A 22,500-nucleotide genomic window follows, 5' to 3' on the forward strand; every position below is an offset into this window, starting at 1 on the left:
ATATATGACATACATGACATACAGATAGTCAGTACTGCTACATCTATACATTTATGACATACCAGATTTGCAAATACAGTACTGTTTGTGATACAGAAGGAGTCAAGAAAAGGGAGTATATACATTTGACGTAGAAACTGTACATTGGAGGAGGTTGGGTGGGGGGGGGGGGGGGGGGGGGTTGGATACACTGGGATATTGTCAACCATACTGGGTAATCTACATTGGAGGTGGTTGGGGGGGGGGGGGGGGGGGGGCACACTGTATAAACAAGCAAAACTGTACATTGAGGGGGGGGGGGGGGAGACACTGTACAAACAAACAAAATTGTACATTGGACTATTGACAAAACCATACTAGGTAAATGACTGTACATTGGAGGGGGTTGGGTTAGGATATTTACAGGGGCCAGTGTTGAATTGCAGTCTCCCGTAGGTGTCCCTTGAGAGAGGTTTTGAAAGTGGGTAGTGATCCACATTCCTTTACAGCTTTGGGTAGGGCGTTCCACATTGATGTGGCATAATTGCGAAACGTGTTTAGTCCCTTATTTGAGCCGAATCTGGGTTTAACATGATTTGTGGAGCTCCCTCTGGTGTTGTGATCGTGGTATTCACTGACCTTCCTCTCTTACTACTGGTGAGATACCCTCCCTACACCCTCTCCCTTTCTTACTACTGGTGAGATACCCTCCCTACACCCTCTCCCTTTCTTACTACTGGTGAGATACCCTCCCTACACCCTCTTCCTCTCTGAGATATCCCTGTTTTCATTTCTGTCTGATTTTATTTATTTATTGATTTTCTTTTAGGGAGAGTTGGTCATCAACTCCCGTTACTAATTTATCTTTACTGAATTTAAAGGACAAAGGCGACATTATATTTCCTGTGAAAACTAACTTTTGTCAAAGAAACAACACATTTGTGTTGGGGAAAAAACAAAGCACAGCACCACCATGCTAGCTGAACTAGTTAGATTCTCTGCACATTGCCACCATAAACAACCAATGGTACATACTATGCTGAAAATCATGTGCACATCCATTTGTGGAGTGAAGTTGTGGAATGATTTACCTGAATACATCAAAATGAGTAAACATATTGCACAATTTAAAAAGCAGCTTAAAAAACACAGGAGAGAAGGTTCTTTATTGAGACAGTAGGAAGGCTGATAGGGAGATAGAGTAGAGACACAAGAGAGACAGTTCTTTATTGAGACAGTAGGAAGGCTGCCAGGGAGACAGAGTAGGGGAGACACAAGAGAGACGGTTCTTTATTGAGACAGTAGGAAGGCTGCCAGGGAGACAGAGTAGGGGAGACACAAGAGAGACAGTTCTTTATTGAGACAGTAGGAAGGCTGCAAGGGAGACAGAGTAGGGGAGACACAAGAGAGACAGTTCTTTATTGAGACAGTAGGAAGGCTGCCAGGGAGACAGAGTAGGAGAGACACATGAGATAAAGTTCTTTATTGAGACAGTAGAAAGTTTGAGATGGAGACACAGGAGAGAAAGTTCTTTTTTGAGACAGTAGGACGGCTGAGATGGAGACAGAGTGGGGGAGATTCTAGTGGGATCTGATCCCAGGCCAGCTAGGGGGTACATGTGGTTCCAGAGGTGGGGATCTGAACCACTACACTAGAGTAATTGTTTAGAGTTTACCTGCATATTTTGTAATTTTAGAGTAATTCTGTCTTCTAGGATGATCCCAGAGTCTCCCCGGTGGCTCCTCTCTCAGAACAGGTCATCAGAAGCTGTGGAAATCACTGAGGCCATGGCCAAGGAGAACAAGATGACACTGTCCAAGAACATCGAGGTACAGTAGAATGGGGGGTGACAGGTTCTTAAGATTTTTGGAACCCTAGTCCTATTTCTTATTTTTACCAATGATGATGTTGATTGGTGGCATAGTTTTTTGGGACAAAATAAACTATCCCATGAAGCTGTTACTAGCTTGGGATCGTTTTTTTTTTTTTAATATATATCTTTTATTGGTGAAACATAGGTGGTACAGAGAAGCATAGGTTGATTATAAATATTTAACATATCACCATGATTATTTTTTTTTGCTTTTATGGGACATCGAGACACGGACAGGACTGAAATTGACTAGGAACGACAAAAAACAACAAAGATAATTAAAAAATAAGCAAAATCGAAAACAAACAAAAAGAAAGTAAAAAAAAAAAAAAAAATATATATATATATATATATATATATATATAATAATAAAAAATTCTAATAATAAAGAAGTAATAATAATAATAATAATAATAATAATAATAATAGTAATAATAATAAATAACCAGGAAAAAAATATATACAGTGGGGCGGAGTTTACAACAGAGTATCTGAGGTGCTCACCTCAGAGAAGGAGTATTTCTTTAGGATCAGTATTTCTTTAGGATCAGTCAGGGTCAAGGGATGTGAGAGTGTTTATGAATGTGATTAGAGGTTGCCATCTATCATAAAAATTGGCAATTGAGCCTCTTAGAGAGTACTTTACCTTTTCCGACGAAAGATATGACATCAAGTCCTTGAGCCAGGAGGTGATGGACGGTGGGCTTGGGCTTTTCCAGTGCAGGAGGATACGTCTACGGGCTATGAGTGAGGCGAAGGCTACAATGTCTAGTTCCTTCCTGGAGAAACCAGCTGGTGTGAGGGGCACCCCAAAGATGGCTACCAAGGGGCATGGCTCTAGGTTGATGTTTATGGCTTTGCCTAGCGTGTTGAAAAAACAAGACCAGAACTCAGCCAGCTTGGGGTAGGAGAAGAACATATGGGTGTGATTGGCAGGTGACAGGCCACACTTATCACAGATATCGTTCGCGTCTGGAAAAAGGTCTAAAAAAAAAAAAAAAAGCTTTTGTAAAATAAACCCTGTGCAAGATCTTGAACTGAATTAGACTTAAACGAGCACATGAGGATGTATTATTGACCCTAAAGACTGCCTCGTCCCACGGTTCATCAGCCAAGTCAACCTCTGCTTCCCATTTACCTCTAACCCCTGCAAGCGAGAACACTTCCAGTGAGGATATAAGATCATATATAATCGAGATCCCGCCTTGTGCCTTGGGAAGAGAGAGTATCTTGTTGACTACTGAGCCTGTTGCTGTTGGGGACTGAGGAAAAGGTATAAGGTGGGTACGAGCGTAGTCACAGGCCTGAAAATAATGGAATAGATGAGAATGGGGTAAGTTAAACTTAGCTCGGAGATCTTCGAAAGAGGCAAATGAGCCCTCTAGATATAAGTCTGAAAAACGGGTCAAACCTCTCTCTCTCCATAAGTTAAAAGCTGTATCTGAGCTGGAAGGTTTAAATAGGTGATTGTTGCAGATCGGGGAAGCTGTCTTAAGCCTAAAGTGTTTCCTAAACTGGTTACAGATTTTCAGTGTGGAAATTACAACCAGGTTTTTTATGTGATCAGGACAACGAGAGGTCAGGGGGGCACAGACAAGCGCCATCAAAGATGACGGACATACAGAGTGGCTCTCCATTATACACCAGTTGAGATTATGGACATTTGACCATTTTTGAATTCTCTGAAGGTTTGCTGCCCAGTAGTAGTGTAGAAGGTTGGGCAGTGCAAGACCACCTTCACTTTTGCTTTTCTGGAGAAGCGCTCTGTGTGCCCTTGGACTATTGCCCGCCCAGATAAAAGTAGAAATAGTTTTGTCTAACATTTGAAAAAATTATTTAGGTAAGAACACCGGGAGGGATTGAAAAATAAACAAAAATCTTGGCAGAATATTAATTTTAACAGAGTTAATTCTGCCTGCCAAAGAGATAGGGAGAGAGTCCCACCGTTTCAGATCAGATTTAATATCCATGACTAATTTTGTGATGTTGTCCCTAATTAACAAAGAGAGGGAGTGGGCTATGATAATACCCAGGTAATGGAAACCGTTCTGCGACAAACAAAATGGTAAAGAGCTTTGGGGGATTTGCTTAGCTGCCTCATTTATAGGAGAACACTCACTTTTACTGATGTTTAACTTATAACCTGAGAACGAGCCAAAAGATGTTAGGATTTGTAAGATATTTTCTGCAGAGTTGCACGGATCCGAGACATAGAGCAAGAGGTCGTCAGCATAGAGAGATACCCGATGTTCCCGTCCAGCTCTATAAATGCCAGTGAAAAGCAGGGAGGACTTGAGGGCGATTGATAATGGTTCAATTGCTAAGGCAAAGAGCAAAGGAGAGAGTGGGCAGCCTTGTCGTGTTCCTCTCGTTAAGGGGAAATAATCAGACCTCTGAGAATTGGTGATTACACAGGCCGTAGGGGCGGAGTATAGAAGTTGTATCCAAGAGATGAATTTTGGCCCGAAACCAAATTTCCCTAAAACTGAGAACAAATACTCCCACTCAACGCGGTCGAAAGCCTTTTCTGCGTCCAGTGCAATAACCAATTCCGCAGTTTGCGAGTTGTCAGGGGAGAGCACAATATTTAACAGCCTACTGATATTGGTTGATAGTTGCCTTCCCCTGACAAAGCCTGTTTGGTCATCAGAAATAATATCTGGGAGACATGGGTCCAAACGGTGTGCCAGAACTTTCGCCAGCAGCTTTACGTCTGAATTCAACAAACTTATTGGTCTCCAGCTACTGCACTCTTCTGGTTTCTTGTCTTTCTTGAGTATGAGTGAGATTGTGGCCTGATTCAGAATTGGAGGGAGGGAGCCTTCTTCCAGTGAGTAATTAAACATGTCTAATAATAAGGGGGCGAATAAATGAGGAAACTTCTTATGAAAATCAACCGGGAAACCATCTGGGCCTGGTGCTTTGTTGTTTTGCATTAATTTAAGACAAGAAACAATTTCCTCTAATTGTATGGGACTCCAAGCTATTCTTACAGTTCAGATCTATAGTGGGGAAATCTAGACCATCAAAAAAAGTTTCCATTCTAGTGTTATTGGCAGGTGGTTCGGATTTATAGAGATTTGAATAGAAAGAAGTGAAGACTGAATTTATCTCAGAGGGCCGAGGGTCATTGGTTAGAGAATGACCGGAGTCATAGACTTGAGAAATGACATGTGAGGTTGACTGACGCTTAAGTTGGAGAGCCAGCTTTATCGCCATATTCATAGTATGTGCCTTTAGTCTGTCTGAGAAGATATTCTGCTTTTCTTGTGGAAAGTAAATCAAATTCTGTTTGCACTTTCACTCTGCTGGCATATAGCTCTGGGCTGGGGGATCTGGCATACTCTCTCACGAGAAAAGTCGGGTTAACTCGCCAACCGTTCAGCGCCAATCACGAGAAAAGTCGGGTTTTAATTGTTATTTATTTTATTAGCTATATCCATTCATTTTTCATCCATCCAGCCTGATGTTATCATTGGGAATGGGTATTACAACGTGATAAGTGTATTCCACTAAAACGCTATTATCGCGTCTTTTCCTGGAATTACTCAGAAGCACCCAAACTATATTCATATTCAAAACGGTATAAAACGGAAATGTACGGATGAAAAAACAATCTGTTTTGTGCATGTTGACTGGAAGCAACTCACTGACAATCGATGGGTGTATTAGACCCATAGCTATAATATAAAATATATTTTTAATGTCGCAGTCTCCCCATTGATTAAAGCGATTGCGTTCTAGCGCCCCGACCCCTGGCGCTGATTGAGTTAAGGTGTGATAGCACTCTGGCTCGTTTCAGTAGCCCTCAGAGTCCACGCACATTCCAACTCACCATCCTAATAGGAGCCCCAACTGATCCTCTTTGAAATACATTAGGGTTACTCATAGATCACATCTAAGAGATAAATAAAAATTGAGGTAGAGGTGAGGTGAGCATTGTGTCCGCATTGTGGAGAGGAGATAAAACAAAAAACAAAGAGCAACAACAGAAAACAAAAAGGGGGAGGGGGTGGAGGGGAGAGAGAGAGAGAAAGAGAGAGGGAGAGAGAGAACAAGAGAGAGAGAGAGAAAGAGAGAGAGAGTGAGACAGACACATCCATCAAAACATACATTAGTTGACAATATTATCGGCCGATATCGGCATTAAAATGTGATATCGTAAAATATCGGTATCGGTTTTCAATTTTTATTTAATTTTTTTTACATTTCTATATGTCCGATATTATCGGCCTACCGATATTATCGGCCGATATCGGCATTAAAATGTGATATCGGTATATATAGTAGTATACTTGTATATTGTATATTGTATTGTATACTCTTTGACAAATGCCTCAAGCTCATATACTATGGAAGATAGATCTATGTTGTACATACGAAATACAATGACATTATGACAAGCCTTAAATGTATTAGTTACAATATAAATGGTCTTAACAACCCAATAAAGAGGAAAAAACTTTTTGGACAACTTAAGAAAATGCAGTGCTCTATAGCATTCATTCAAGAAACGCACTTATCAATGAACGAACACCAGAAACTGAAGAGAGAATGGGTGGGCCAGGTGTATAGTGCGTCCTGTCAAACAGGGAAAAAGAGAGGAGTGGCTATTCTATTTAACAAATCAGTATACTTCACCAAAGAAAAGGAAATTACAGATGACCAGGGCAGATATGTTATGGTCCTGGGGTCAATAGGAGGATCAATCATAACCTTTCTAAATATATATGCACCAAATGAAGACTGCCCCAATTTCTTTAAAGGTATAGCCTCACTTTTGGCTGGTAATGCCAAAGGAATTATCCTTATGGCCGGTGATTTCAACTGTGTACTAAATCCAAAAGTAGACAAACTGCCTGTAGATTGTGGACCCATTTCAAAAAAATCTAGATCACTGAATGCAATGATAAAAGAATTTGGACTTATAGATGCATGGCGTTTCCACCATCCTAGGCAGAAAGACTTTACCTTTAGGTCTGGGGTCCATGGTAGCTACTCTCGGATAGATTACTTCTGTATTTCCAAGCAAGATATTGACAAAGTTGAATCATGTATCATTGAACCAGCGACCATCTCAGATCATGGACCTCTAACTCTTCAACTTAACCTCAGTACCAATAAAATCTTTAAATATTGGAGGCTCAATGTATCCATGCTGTCTGACTCTCACACACGGGAGAGGATAAGTGAAGAACTGAAGAGTTATTTTGATCTCAACAATAAGGGGGATGTCTCACCATCAATTTTATGGGACGCGGCAAAGGCTGTAATGAGAGGTAAAATTATCTCAATTTCAAGTGCACTAAAGAAACAGCGAAATGAAAAACAGCAGAACCTAGAAAATGAGTTAAAAATACTAGAAAGGAAACATAAACTGAACAGAGATGAAGAAGATTTAAAAGCTCTACTAACCTGCAAACAAAAACTAGATGACCTGTTGACATACAAAGCGGAAGGAGCCCTTAGATTTGCTGGTAGGAATTACTATGAGATGGGAAATAGGGCAAGCAAGCTACTGTCATTCCAGCTCCACAAAATACAGTCAAGTCGGATAGTTCCAAAGATTAAACACCCCAGCACACACATGGAAGTAATGCAAACGCAAGAAATTGCTAATGCATTTGCAGATTACTATACCGACCTCTACAAAGCACAGCAATTGGAAAACAAGAAAGAAAAAATCAACAACTTCTTAGATAACCTTAAACTTTCTAAACTATCCCCAGATGAGGCGGATGAGCTAACCTCCCCTATTACGGAGAAGGAGATAGGGGAAACTATTCAGATGCTTAAGAACAATAAATCACCAGGTACAGATGGGTTTTCAAATGAATTTTATAAACATTTCACTGAACAATTAACACCAGTATTAAGTGTAGTTTATAACTATGCCCTATCTGAGAGAGATCCACCAGGAAGCTGGTCAGAAGCTATTGTCTCGGTAATACATAAAGAAGGTAAAGACCCCACAAGATGTAGTTCCTATAGGCCCATAAGTCTCCTTTGCAACGATTTCAAGATATTGACATCTATACTTAAAAAAAGAATACAGAAACATATAACAAAACTGATACACCCAGACCAGACTGGCTTTATCACTGGTCGACAGGGTGCTAACAACATCAGAAGAACTTTAAATCTGCAAACAGTGGCTGGATTTCGAAAAGAACCATCAATGCTTCTCGGCTTAGATGCCGAGAAGGCATTTGATAGAGTTGATTGGCTGTACCTTGAACTAACATTGAAAGGTATGGGATTCAATAACACATTTATAGAATGGATAAAATGTTTATATAAAAATCCTAAGTCTAGAGTAAGGGTGAATGGTCACTGCTCTCACTTCTTTGACATACAGAGAGGGACACGCCAAGGAGACGTTTTGTCTCCATTACTATTCGCGATTGGCATAGAGCCACTAGCGGAGATGATTAGATCAAACCCTCAGATACAGGGAATAGATGACCAAAAAGGCATTACACACAAGATCTCGCTATTTGCTGATGACATTTTACTTTATATCAAAAACCCTTTAGAATCAATTCCAAACATAATGATGGATTTAAGAAATTACGGCGAACTGTCGGGTTATAAGATAAATGAGACCAAATCAGAAGCCATGATGATAGTGGGAACATGGCCAATACATCTGAATAGTATAGCACCCTTCCATTGGGCTAGAGACGGATTCAGGTATTTAGGAATCATTTTGACTCCCAGCAGCAATCAGTTATATCAAGCAAACTACGAAAAGTTGATTGTACAAATCAAATCAGACATGGCCAGATGGGACATTTTACCTCTCTCCCTAGTGGGAAGAATAGAATCAATTCGAATGAATGTGCTACCTAGACTTATTTTTCTCTTCCAGTCTCTACCTATACCAATACCTGCCACTACCTTTAAAAGGTTAGATAAACTCCTATCCAAATTTATCTGGCAGAGGAAAAAACCTAGAGTAAGGCTTAAAACACTATGTTTGCCAAAGAACAAGGGTGGTCTTGGTCTACCAAACCTAAGAAACTACTACTGGGCAGCTCAATTACGCATACTTGTGCATTGGATACAAAAGGACCTAGACTCAGGATGGGTACAGATTGAGCAAAACTCAATTCCAAAGACCCCTCTCAGATCCATAATATTCCTGGGGAAAGCATACTGGAAAAAAATTAAGATTGGTAACAAATGGATTACAAATACATTAAAGGTATGGGAAAGTGTAAGGAAAAAGGGGGGAGGTCCACGATCAATATCTAGGGCCATGCCAATAGCAGACAATACAGAATTCCGGCCAGCTATGGAGGATGGGGGTTTTAAAAAATGGGCGGATTTGGGCCTGGTTACTATCAATCAATTAATGGAAGGAGACTGTTTTAAATCGTTTGCACAGCTACAGCAATGTTTTGATCTACCTTCGAAAGACATGTTTAGATACTTTCAAATAAGACACTATGTAATGACTCACAGTGAGTGGGAAGCAATTAAGAGACCACCAACAAATGTGGAGCGGTACTTTATAAACACAATAGAAAAAAACTTGATGGAAAGAAAGCAGATATCCAATATTTACAACATGTTACAACTAGACGATCCAGGAGACACCACCTATATTAAAGAAAAATGGGAGTTGGAAGCTAATGTGATCATAGAAAATGAAGAATGGGAGGACAGCCATTCAAGCAATCATAAAATCACAAATAGCCCAATGTGGAAGGAGTTTGACTGGAAGGTCAAGGTCAGGTACTTTAGGACTCCTCAAGTTCTCTCCGGATTTGCTGGTGGGTCCTCACCACTATGTTGGAGAGGATGTGGAATGATCGGAGATCATACACATATTTTCTGGGACTGTCCAAGGGTGCAGACATTTTGGATGAATATCAAAAATGAGATTAAAACCATTCTAGATCTTGACTTACCTCTGAATCCATCGTACTATATCTTGGGATGTATACCGAAAGGCACATACTATGGAGATACGTTATATATCTTGAGAGTGATACTGTTAATAGCAAGGAAAATGATAACTATGGCATGGCTACAAAATCAACCACCGACAATCAAACAATGGACCAAGAGACTGAGACAGATGTATACAATGGAAGAAATGACTGCACAATTGCAACTGAAAAAAGATATGTTTATGCAGAGATGGTCACTTGTAACCTTGTACCTGGAGATACATTAGCATGAGCCTGACGCCCTCTCTCTCTTTTTTTTTCTTTTCTTTTTTTGTTGTTCTTTTTTTTTCTGTTAAAGTATATATTTTTTTCCTTTTGCTAAATTTATTTCTCTATTTATTTTTTAGTTTCTTATCCTACAAAAAATCATAAAAAAAAATATTGTAAAAATCCCTCCCCACTGGGTTGTTTAAGAGGCGTACTCGGATTATACAGCTTATTTTGATTACGCTGAATACCTTAAACAAATTGAATAAGAGGGAAGAGCCTGAGTAACAAATGTCATTGACTATGTGAATCAAGTATATTATACTGTATGATTAATGCAATGTGATGTTCAATATGACACAAAATAAAAGAAAGTTCAAAAAAAAAAAATGTGATATCGGTTGATATCGGTATCGGAAATTAAGAGTTGGACAATATCGGTATATCGGTATCGGTAAAAAAGCCAATATCGAGCATCCCTAGTTGACAACAATGCAAAACATAAACTAACCATCCCACCTGGCGTGGGATGTGCATGTTGTCACCCCTGTGTCTCCTGACTTTCGTGGTCTCTGTCCATCAGAGAAATGAGAAATGTTTACAACTCAGTCCACCTCTACTTGAATGTTAGACAATCTGCTGTCTGGTCAAGAACGCGAGAGGGGGAGAAAGAAAAGAAAAGAGGAAAATGAATAATGTGTTAGCCTTGTTATGTTTGGCAGATTGACGTGCAGCATTAATCCCTAGTAGTTAATGCGTTTTTGTCTGTGAGACAAAGTCAAGAACAACAGTCTGGGCTCATGGGACAATGTTTTTAAATACCTAAGCCATATATCTTTGCTAAATTAATATTATGAGTCTGTTAGGCTGTGTGCGCTTGGGATAGTTAGCCACAAACAAAGTCAATGGGGTTGAGCTCCTGTCTGTAGAGTACATTTCCACAGGGTCCAAAAATAGCAAGCTAACGTGATTGATATTGATAGTTACATTGAATTTGATAGTTACATTGAATTTGTACCATGAACCAATTACAATAAAGATTATCAGAAGAAGTGAGAAAATATAAACATTTGTATGACTACTCATGTAGCAATTACAAAGACAGCTGAGCCCACACAGAACCGAGACATGTCAGACCCAAACCTGGTCGGTCCCGGGAGACACAGACCTGAACGGCACTGTTTTCAAAGTTGCTTATTATATATTATAAAGTTGTCAAAACAAACCTTTGTCTATTACCTTCTCCCCTGGTGCTACCATGATGCATATTCCATCCAATCCTTGCCAAGATCTTTATCTGTTATGTATTATGTAGATCAGGGAGGTCAAACGTTCTCCTGTAATGTTATCAATGAATGAATGGATGAAGTTTTTTATTTGACGGTCTTATTTACAGACAAATCAAAAACACCCCTATGGACTTGCAAAAAAAAAATATATATATATATAGAAAATCACAAATGTACATAATAAGGCAAGCTCACACACAAAATCCAAAATCAACGACCGAAAAAAAGGAATAGGCACATGCTTATTTTTGCCTATCCTTTACAAATTCTTAAAAACGAAATATATTTTAATATAAGAAAGAAAAACTTAAAATAATGCTGCAAGATATAACTTTTTTTTAAGAAAAAAACAAATGTTTGATGTTTTACTCAAAACTGTACTCCTGAATTATTTGATCCTTTAAGGCTTTTTTAAATCTCCCCTGAGAAGTACACAACTTCAACCCGTCCCTAAGGCTATTCCATCATTTAACTCCCAGAATTGAAACACATCTAGCTTTTACATTAGTTCTTACCTTTTTACATGTTTTAAGAATACACAACCCTCTTAAATGATACTTTCCTTCTCTTGGTTGAAAGAGACATTGAATACAAACTGGTAGGCTTTTACTCTTAGCACGAAAAATAATTTCCAAGGTTTTTATGTACACCATATCTACAAATTCTTATGTGCAGGACTTTATGAATAATGGATTTGTTGATTCAAGTTAACTAGCTTTGTTTATTATTCTAATAGCTCTTTTCTGTAGTTTAAGTTCAAGTTCAAGTTCAAGTTCAAGTTTCTTTATTAGTTGTCAATCTTGTCATATAGAAGTACAGAATACTTTTATACAAAATGCTTCTTTCTGTTTCGCTCCAGAGACTGTGCTAGGCAAAAATAGATAATAAAATAAGTATAGCAGTATAAAAGTATAAAATAGAAGTCAAGTACGTAGACAAAAATTTTCAGTATATACAGTACATATATACAATGCTCTATGTAGAGTAGAAGTAACTGAGTTACCATACAATATACTATACAGTGCAAAGCAGAAGTGGGATGAGGTACAATTTAGGTACAATATAATTTACAGTAAGGTGTAATGAAGTATTAGGTATGAGGGTTGTAGTGCAAATTCTTTACAGATAAATATAAAGTGTGCTTAGGTGTACTAAAGTGGTTAAAGTGGGTGCTGCAGTGAGTTGTATGTTTAAAGTGAGTGTGTGCGTGTGGATGTGTGTGCTGTGAGTGCATTTGATGGTTGTTACATAGTGTTATTGTTCGTTGAGCATCCTGATGGCCTGGGGATAGAAGCTTCTTCTGAGTCTCTCTGTGCTTGCCATGAGACTCCGGTATCGCTTGCCTGACCGCAGCAGTTCAAAGAGGCAGTTGTTTGGGTGGCTTGAGTCTTTGATAATTCTCTTAGCCTTGCCCATGCACCGCTTGTTGTAAATGCCCTGGAGAGTGGGAAGCCCCCCTCCAATTGTGCATTCGGCTGAGCGGGCCACTCTCTGTAGTCTGCTACGGTCTTGTGCGGTGCTATTCCCAAACCAGGAGGTGATATTGCCAGTCAGGATGCTCTCTATTGTGCATGAGTAGAAGTTCTTAAGGATCTTCTGACTGACTTGGAACTTCCTTAGGCGTCTGAGGAAGTAGAAGCGTTGCCGTGCCTTCTTCACAACACTGTCAATTAGGGATGTCCCGATCCGATTACGTGATCGGGATCGGGGCCGATCACGTGATTTTCCGAAGATCGGGATCGGCAAAAAAAATAAATAAAAAATCTGCCATTTTTCAACAAACATGACCATGTTCACGTCTTAAACTCATACTGAGGCCTTAGTTTTGATTTTAAATTGCATATCATCATTAATTTATTTATTGTCACACAGAGCAGAAGAATTTTGCCAAAACATCAGTCTGTGTACATAGACACTGATGTGTCCATCAGTGGACCAATTGCATGCTTTCGCAGAGGACAAGAAGCCTTCAGTCGACTCCTAAATTTTAATTCATGGTTAGGGTCTGCATGTCTTGTACACGGCCTGAAATTCATTGACAACTTCAATGTTTTCTGGAATAACCCAGAACGTTTTCAAAGAAATGGCTTCTTCCCAAATCGCTTAGGTTCAAGGCTCCTAGCAGCAAACATGCGTCATGCCTTAATGGCCTCCAAGAATATCAAACTCATACCAGCACCGAGAGATAATCACGAAGGACACAATCTCACCACGAGGTGCAGCAGCAGCACAAGGCGTCCCCCCCCCCCCATATCACACAAGGCCATCTCGTCTGATCAAATGTCCCCGAAAGCACAGTACAGTCAGTACGGTGCAGTATAGCACAATTGCCATGCCATCTCTCAAAACATACCGGTAATCATAACCAGCCAATGGCATGGTGAAAAATATACGCCATCAATGCGTTTACCTGCTATTAACCTCAGGGCCATCAAGGTCAAGCCAAAGCAGACCTCCTCTAAAGAAGTCCAACAAATAAAATTAGCTTTCCTAAATGTCAGATCACTGAATAATAAAACATTCTTAGTAAATGATCTGATTAAAGAAAATAACTTAGATTGCATCTGCCCATAGAGACATGGCTAAATAATGACACAGCTACATCAATAATGATAGAAGCTTGTCCACCAGACTATAACTTTTTTCAAATACCCAGAAAAAATAAAAGGGGCGGAGGAGTTGCAGCAATCTTCTCCTCAAAACTCTTGTTTAGAATCACAGAACTATAGGCGAGTTCATGTCAATGGAATATCTTGCCATTGAACTCAAAACAGAATCAACTATTATTGTCACAATATACCGCCCGCCTAGACACTCACCAATATTTATACAGGAGCTTTCTGAACTGATCTCACTATGTGTTACCGGATATGATAAGGTGATCCTAAATGGAGACTTGAACATCCATTTTAATAAGAAAACAGACTCCAAAACTATAGAACTAAAAAATCTACTGGATAGCTTTGACCTAATACAGCATATAACAAATGCAACTCACAGGCTTGGGAATACACTAGACTTAGTTATAACAACAACTGGGCTAAGCATAACAAATATCTCAATAACTGAATTACCTCTCTCCGACCATCACTGTATATTTTTTGATACTCAAATAACCCTTACTAAAACAAAAAAAGAAATCATAGTTAAAAAGAGGCTCCTAAACGACAAGGCTGAATCAAAGTTCATTGATCTTATCAGACTACATGAACCACACAATCATGACAGCTCTCTAGATGAAATGGTAGAAAATCTCAATAATGCAATGTCATCTATATTAAATTCTGTCGCCCCATTAAAAACGAAAAAGAACAAAACTAGAGCCTCGCCCTGGTAGAACTATAATACGGTCAACAAAGAAAAAGGAAATGTCGTGCAGCGGAGCGAAAATGGAGAAAAACAAAAACCACCATATGCTGTGATATATACAAAGATGCTTTAACTGCTTATAATAAAACCATCCGCTTAGCAAGGAAAGATTACTTCTCTAAAATCATTACAGAAAATGCTGGAAACTCCAGAATCCTTTTTTCCACTATTAATGTACTACTCAACACTGCCCCATACACCTCCTCAGTCATCAACGGTTAAGTGTGAAGAACTTGCACTATTCTTTAACAACAAAATAACCTTGATTACTCATGATGGAAATAAAGCTGATTGCGGCAAACCGTGCAATGTAACCATGAGAAGTTTCACATGCATCACATTAGATGTACTCTGCAAAACTGTCTCAGAATGTAACTCCTCCACCTCAGACATTGACCCTATACCTACAGCTTTCTTCAAACGGGTGTTTAATAGTGTTTCAAGCCCTGTGCTAGATATCATAAACACTTTCCTTAGGACTGGTATTTTCCCAGATGCCTTTAAAACAGCAGTTGTAAAGCCATTACTAAAAAAACCTAACTTGGATAGTAATGAAATGGCAAATTATCGTCCAATATCCAACCTACCATTCATTAGTAAAGTACTTGAAAAGATAGTTTCAGTTCAAATAAATTCCTTTCTTGAAGAAAACAACATCTTAGAAGAATTTCAGTCAGGATTCAGAAAATATCATAGCACTGAAACTGCCCTCACCAAAATAATCAGTGACCTCAGACTAAACTCTGACGAGAATAAGATCTCCATCCTTATCCTGTTAGATCTCAGTGCAGCATTTGATACAATCGATCACGATATTCTAATCGATCGTCTTGAAAACCATGTCGGTTTCTCAGAACATGTGCTGGGCTGGTTTAAAACATACATCAGAGGGAGGAAATTCGATGTTAAACTAGGAGATCACATGTCTGATATATACGACAACAACTATGGAGTTGCACAAGGGAGTTGCTTAGGTCCTTTACTCTTCTCCCTTTACATGTTACCGCTGGGTGATATAATCAGAGAACATAATGTAGATTTCCATAGCTATGCGGATGATACACAACTGTACATATCTGCTGAACCAAAAGATACAGCGATTAGCTCCATTACAGACTGCTTACTGGCAATAAATAAATGGATGAGTAAGAACTTCCTGAAACTAAACGAGAACAAAACTGAAATTCTAATTATCGGCTCCAAAACTAAAAAAGAAACATTAATAAAGAACCTGGGGGGACTAACCCCTTGGATCAAATCTGAGGTCACTAGTCTTGGGGTTATCATAGATTCAGAACTGAACTTCAATTCTCATATTAGCAAAGTGACGAAAACATTGTTCTTACATCTCAGAAATATAGCAAAAGTACGACCATTTATTAATCAGAACGATGCTGAGAAGCTAATTCATGCATTAATATCTAGCCGGTTAGACTACTGTAATGCACTTCTCACAGGTCTCCCTAAGAAAACCACAGAGAGGCTTCAGCTAATCCAAAACTCTGCAGCCCGACTGCTAACTAGAACCAAAAGGAGAGAGCACATTAGTCCAGTCTTAGCTGCTTTACACTGGCTTCCTGTAACATTTAGAATTGACTTTAAGGTCCTTCTCCTTACATACAAAGCTCTAAATGGACAGGGACCTAGCTACATCGCCAACACTCTAATAAATTACACACCAGCAAGAACACTGCGATCATCAGCTGCTGGACTACTAGAGGCTCCCAGAAGCAGTCAAAAGAGGATCGGTAATGCAGCCTTTATCAACTATGCCCCAAAACTATGGAACAAACTACCCCAAAACATCAGGGAAGCCAACTCGCTAGACATCTTTAAAAGACAGCTTAAAACCTATCTCTTTGCTCAGGCATTTCACTGATAGATATCTGCTGCCACCTAGTGGCAAGAGGAAACATCAGGGATATCCTGACACAACTTGTATTTACCTGCACTATTCTTACCCTGCCTACTCTTATACACTGCCTATCAAATTCATGTGTCGGTTATTGCACTTTTTACTTTTTACTGATGACTATTTTTAAACTGAATCATTTTAAACTATTTTTATTATTTGCTAGATCCAAATGTGAAACACTGTGATTATTTGTATGACTGAATAGAGAGCCTATTAGGATGCTAGATCCTAATGTGAAACACTGTGATTTGCCATACCTTGCTATGCTCGCTCATGCCTGTATTTTTTATGTCCGTTCTATTTTTATAATTTTTTGACTATTTTTAAACTGAATCATTTTAAACAATTTTTACTATTTGTGTTACTGAAAACTATAAGCGGAGAGCCTATTGGGATGCTAGATCCTAATGTGAAACACTGTGATTTGCCATACCTTGCTACCTGTCTATCTTTTTATGCCCACTTATGCCTGTATTTTTTACTGTTGTGAAGCACTTTGAACTGCAACCTCTGTATGAAAAGTGCTATACAAATAAAGTTATTATTATTATTATTAAAACAAACCAATAGTATCCAGCTGCAGAACGGCATACCAGCCAAACTCTCAGACCCAAATAATTTTTTTTGCTCTGTGTGACAATAAATAAATGAATGATGATATGCAATTTAAAACCAAAACTAAGGCCTCAGTATGAGTTTAAGACATGAACATGGTCATGTTTGTTGAATAAAAAAAAAGTTAAAGAAATACAAATAATTTTTTTTTTTTTTTTTTTTGATCGGATCGGGAAAGATCGGTATCGGTAGATACTCAAAATCACATGATCGGGATCGGATCAGGAGCAAAACAACGTGATCGGGACAGCCCTACTGTCAATGTGTGAGGTCCATGTCAAGTCCTCGGATATGTGGACTCCGAGGTACTTAAAACTGTTCACTCTCTCAACCGGTGCCCCGTCGATGCTGAGGGGGCTGTAGTCCCTGACCCCCGACCTCCTAAAGTCCACAATCATCTCCTTTGTTTTGCTGACGTTCAGGGAGAGGCTGTTCTCTTGACACCATCCCGCTAGAACCTTGACCTCCTCCAGGTAGGCCCTCTCGTCGTTTGCAGAGATCAGGCCCACCACTACTGTGTCGTCAGCAAATTTGATGATTGTGTTATTGTTCCGCTGTGCCACACAGTCATGTGTATACAGGGAGTAGAGGAGGGGACTCAGAACTTGAGGTAATCAAGTAATCAAATGGAGCTCCTCCCACAATGCTTTTCAGAACGCAGTTCTTTCAGGGTCGCATTCTCAGACATTTATTAAGATAATTTGGTACCATCTTGTGGCAATAAAGGCACATTGCACTATGACCAGAATAATTCAACACAACTAGACGTGTTCTTCGCGTGGCTGGACGTACCGAACCACGACATGCACAGCGCGGGACTATTACATGTATACCATTACACCCCTATTGAGAACGCAAGGATCTATGAATATGCAAAAGGCAACAAGCACCCTTTGATATTTACCAGGAATTCCAAGTCTGCAGCTTATATTCTTTCAAGACATGTCAATACCTTTTACTCAGCTTTCTGTGTAGCTGAAATGTCAAGTTACCACATATTGAACCATGACAGATTCAACCTATTAGTGACATCACACACGCAACTCAGATTTCAGGGAAGCACAGAACAGCTCTCCCTCTCTAGGGGAAGGATGTGAAAGAGGTACTCTGGTGATACGTTCTGTACAAATAACTATTTGTATAGTCAAAGTATAATGCCATAAACCATAAACTATAACCATAAGGAAATACAACATTTTTGGAGGGGGCCTTTAAGGGACATTGTTCACATGGTCTGTGGTTGTCCTCCAGACTCTGAAGGATGATAATGCCGGAGACTCCAACACCGCCTCCTTCATGGACCTGGTCAGAACACCGAACATGAGGAAACACACCTTGATCCTCAGCTACAACTGGTGAGAACTTGTTGTTCATGGCTTCATCTAATGGCACAATACAGAGATATAGAGGAAAGAAGACCCATCATCTGTCTATCCATCCATCCATCCATCCATCCATCCATCCATCCATTCATCTAGCCATCCATCCATCCATCCATCCATCCATCCATCCATCCATCCATCCATCCATCCATCCATCCATCCATCCATCCATCCATCCATCCATCCATCCATCCATCCATCCATCCATCCATCCATCCATCCATCCATCCATCCATCCATCCATTTCTAATTGCCCTACCCTTCTCCTTTCTGTCCCTCCCTATATCAGGTTCACCAGTGCTGTGGTCTACACAGGTCTGATCATGAGAATGGGGATCCTGGGAGGAAATGTGTACATAGACTTCCTGATCGCTGGTATAGTGGAGTTCCCGGCTGCCTTCCTCATCCTCTTCACTATCGAGCGCATCGGTCGCCGGCTGCCATTCGCGGCTGCCAACATCGTAGCTGGAGCTGCCTGCTTCATCATCATCTTCATCCCCGAGAGTAAGTCAGGGTGGTACTGGAACTGGGACAGCTTGTTCAAAGGATGATGTCGGGTCTCCTGACAGGGTCGCGACGTATTGGGAACAGAACAGCTTGTTCAAAGGATGAGGTCGGGTCTCCCGGGGTGTATTTAATACGGGGTGTATTTAATAATTATGTAGGCATTTCTATGCAATTTGAGACACCACGGAACAGGTGGTAGGGTCAGTATTTTCCTTAGTCTGCCGCCAATGCAATTGTATAAACCCTGTGGTTGAATAAAGCAGAAATTAATGTGGAAGACTATTTGTTTAAGTTTTTCTGCTCCTTGTCAGAGGAGAGAGAAGACTAACTTTATTTGACTGCCTTTTCAAACTACCTTGTACTGCTCTACAAGTATTCTCTCTGTGCATCCAGGTATGTTCTGGTCCAGAACGGTGGTGGCCTGCATCGGTCGGCTGGGGATCACCATGGCCTTTGAGATGGTGGTGTTCGTCAACACTGAACTGTACCCGACCTTCATCAGGTGAGAGTCCACGTGTTTGTCTAGGGGTAGTATCCAGTACAGAATGATAATTTACATTTACATTTTGTTATTTCGCTTTTATCCAAAGCGACTTACAAGTTCAGTGTGACAAGTCAACAGGAAGGGTACGACTCTTTCAGCCGAGTAACAATGTTCATCAAACAGTGCTGAAACTTGGGTGCTGCAGTGTTGAGTGCATATTTGTAAATACATATTACTAGTATAGTAGGAAGAGTGCATTATAGAAGACCTTAAGAAGGTTAGTTTTTTTCTTAATTTCAGATATTGATGGAAGAAGTGTGTTTTTAGTCGATGGCGAAAGATTGGTCGGGTTTCGGCTGTCCCAACTGTGGTGTGAAGTTCGTTCCACCATTGTGGAACGAGGACCGAGAATAGGTGGCTTCTCTTTGATGACCCTCCCGGAGCTCGGATAGGAGTGGGTCTGAGGCGGCCAGAAGATGCAGAGCGTAGGGGTCTTGAGGGTGTGTAGTTAGAGACCATTGACCGGAGGCGGGAGCCGTTCCCTTCGCCACGTGATATGCCAGGTTGAGGACCTTGGAGCGAATTTGTGCGGCGATGGGAAGCCAGTGCAGGTCGCTAAGATGTGGGGTAACATGGGCTGACTCTGGTAGGTTGGAGATCAGGCGGGCCGCTGCGTTCTGAATGAGTTCAATGATTTGGTGGCAGTGATCGGTAGACCAGCGAGCAGTGCGTTGCAGTAGTCGAGGCGAGACATGACTGTTGCTTGGACAAGGAGTCGAGTGGCTTCTTTTGTCAGGAAGGGGCGGATCCTTCTGACGTTGCTCAGGAGGAATCTGCAGGTTCTGGTTGTTGCGGCGATGTGAGCAGAGAAGTTCAGCCGTTCGTCAAGGACAACACCAAGGTTCTTGGCGGTCGGGGACATTTGTCATTTCAACATGGCAGCATACACTGTAAACAACATTGTTTTCATCTTTAAAAGACGATTTAAACTATATTCGTATTAATTGTCTCAGAAACAAGCCACACAAACACCAGCTGCTTCCAGTGTCACATGGCCCTCAGATAAACGACATATTTCACACGTCTAGATGGTTTCTTTCTGAGCTGGGCACTGGAACGCGCCGAGGTCGTAGTTCCAATTTTTCAACTTTGAATGGAACACAGGGTTATTCTAAATGCCATTTTCATTCTGGGGTGTCGTATATCATTTCAGTTTCCACTGTATTTAGAAACACAAATGGACTGCATTGACATAGACTAGTACTAGCTAACCGTTAGCTGGTGAATGTCGGCCATCTTGGCTAGCTACCCATGTACAAGTTAATATCATATCAGGCTGACAAACTGAAACGGACATTGACTGGTGACAAATGCCCTGAAGTAGGGCAGGAACAGATTTCACCCAGAACAGAATTGGCAGCAAACTAGGTCAGGAAACCAACTTTTTTCTACAGGCCAAAGTAGCCTCCTGGGGTCAAAGTGTAGAAAACTATTTAGTAGACTAACTTACCAGCCACCAGTTTGCACCACCAACAACCCCACTGCTTCACATCCACTGGGAATGAATGTGAGATGATGAGTGCAGCTAATCGCTTCATGTTAACACATTGTGCGCCATAAACGGCGTAAGTCGTTATTGCCCGCCATGCGTTGAACGCCAACAACGGCGTAAATAGTTTTTGGGATCAATATAAAAAATGTTCGCCATGGCATTCATAATTCATCCAGCCTCCTTCCGAACTGCAGCGGCACCCTGTCTGAGATTGCAACGCCTCAATACCGCCGCCTGGTGGATGGTCGGGCGAGTTACACTCACGTCAAACTGGAAGTGGCGGTCGGTGCATCGAGGAAATCCCTCCGGCAGTCATATCTTGTTACGTGGGTCAAGACAAACACTCGAGTGCATTTCGATCGCTTTCTAAATGCAATAATCGATATGATTTCGGCGTTTATTGCGCCATACAAACCGGAAATGGATCTAGGAGATCGGCGTCAAATAATTGGGATCTTTTTCCTCCAGTCTCATCGGCGAACGGTAAGAGGACACTAACGTTATTTTCAGCCCGATTGTCCATTTCCTTGTTTGCAATCAGTCTGATCAATATATCAACCCATACTAAATAAAGCCGTTACTGACGATCAAGGAATTATAAACGACCCCCCCCTTTCCTTTACGCATGATGAAGCATAATGTATACCGATCATATACTTTTGAATTTTTTAATATAGCGTGTATAGGAAAGAAACGCCAATCGATAATCTATCATCGATCGTCAGAGCCTATAACTAGCGTTTTTGGAATTACAGCAGAAAAGCTTAAAAACATATTTATATTCTCGAAGGTATTAACACAACAATGTATGAATGAAAAAATATAACGTTCCCACATCCGGAACGATAGATAATCGATGTTGAATGGGCCATAGTAATGTCAATATAGCAATAATATTAAAAAAGTTATAGCCCTGCAAAGAAGGTAAACATCTCCATAGGCTTACAATGGTGGCAGACTGGGTATGATGATGGGCACAATGCCCGGCGCCCAATGTGTTAACCAGGGATGTAGGGCAGGGTAAAGGTATCAGATTAATGCAAGTTACATGAAAAAGATGGGTTTAAAAAAAAAAAATTGCCTAATAATATTCATTTGCATAGTGTTCAACATTTGCTTAGCATTCAATTGCGTGGGGTTGACAAGGGGCAAGTCTATGTGATCAGCGTTGCTTGTAGACGTACAAAGATGTAGTGATGCTTTGTGTTTGGTTATAAGATCAACCAATCATGGAGGACTCCAGTCATGGCAGCGCTAACCTCGTTCCCAGTTTTATCTCCTCCGTGAGATAAAGCCTGGTAAAGAACTACTGCCGAAAGTGTGTATGGGGTAGAATTGTACTGTACTTCCCCTGGAAGCTGCCTCCAAAC

The 22,500-nt window shown here is 40.5% G+C and overlaps 1 protein-coding gene across 1 annotated transcript in view; it reads left to right on the forward strand.

The window, feature by feature from the left end:
• Positions 1-22,500, forward strand: part of LOC311228279 (solute carrier family 22 member 2-like) — a gene marked incomplete at both ends in the record, with an annotated part of 30,983 nt that overhangs the window by 3,971 nt on the left and 4,512 nt on the right. The window contains 4 exons of the mRNA XM_084314187.1: positions 1,694-1,808; positions 18,457-18,560; positions 18,877-19,091; positions 19,488-19,596. Coding sequence (XP_084170313.1) covers positions 1,694-1,808; positions 18,457-18,560; positions 18,877-19,091; positions 19,488-19,596 — 543 coding nt within the window. The remainder of the gene's footprint in view (positions 1-1,693; positions 1,809-18,456; positions 18,561-18,876; positions 19,092-19,487; positions 19,597-22,500) is intronic.

Source organism: Notolepis coatsorum (assembly GCF_963971535.1).
Source record: "Notolepis coatsorum genome assembly, chromosome: 5".
NCBI lineage: Eukaryota > Metazoa > Chordata > Actinopteri > Aulopiformes > Paralepididae > Notolepis > Notolepis coatsorum.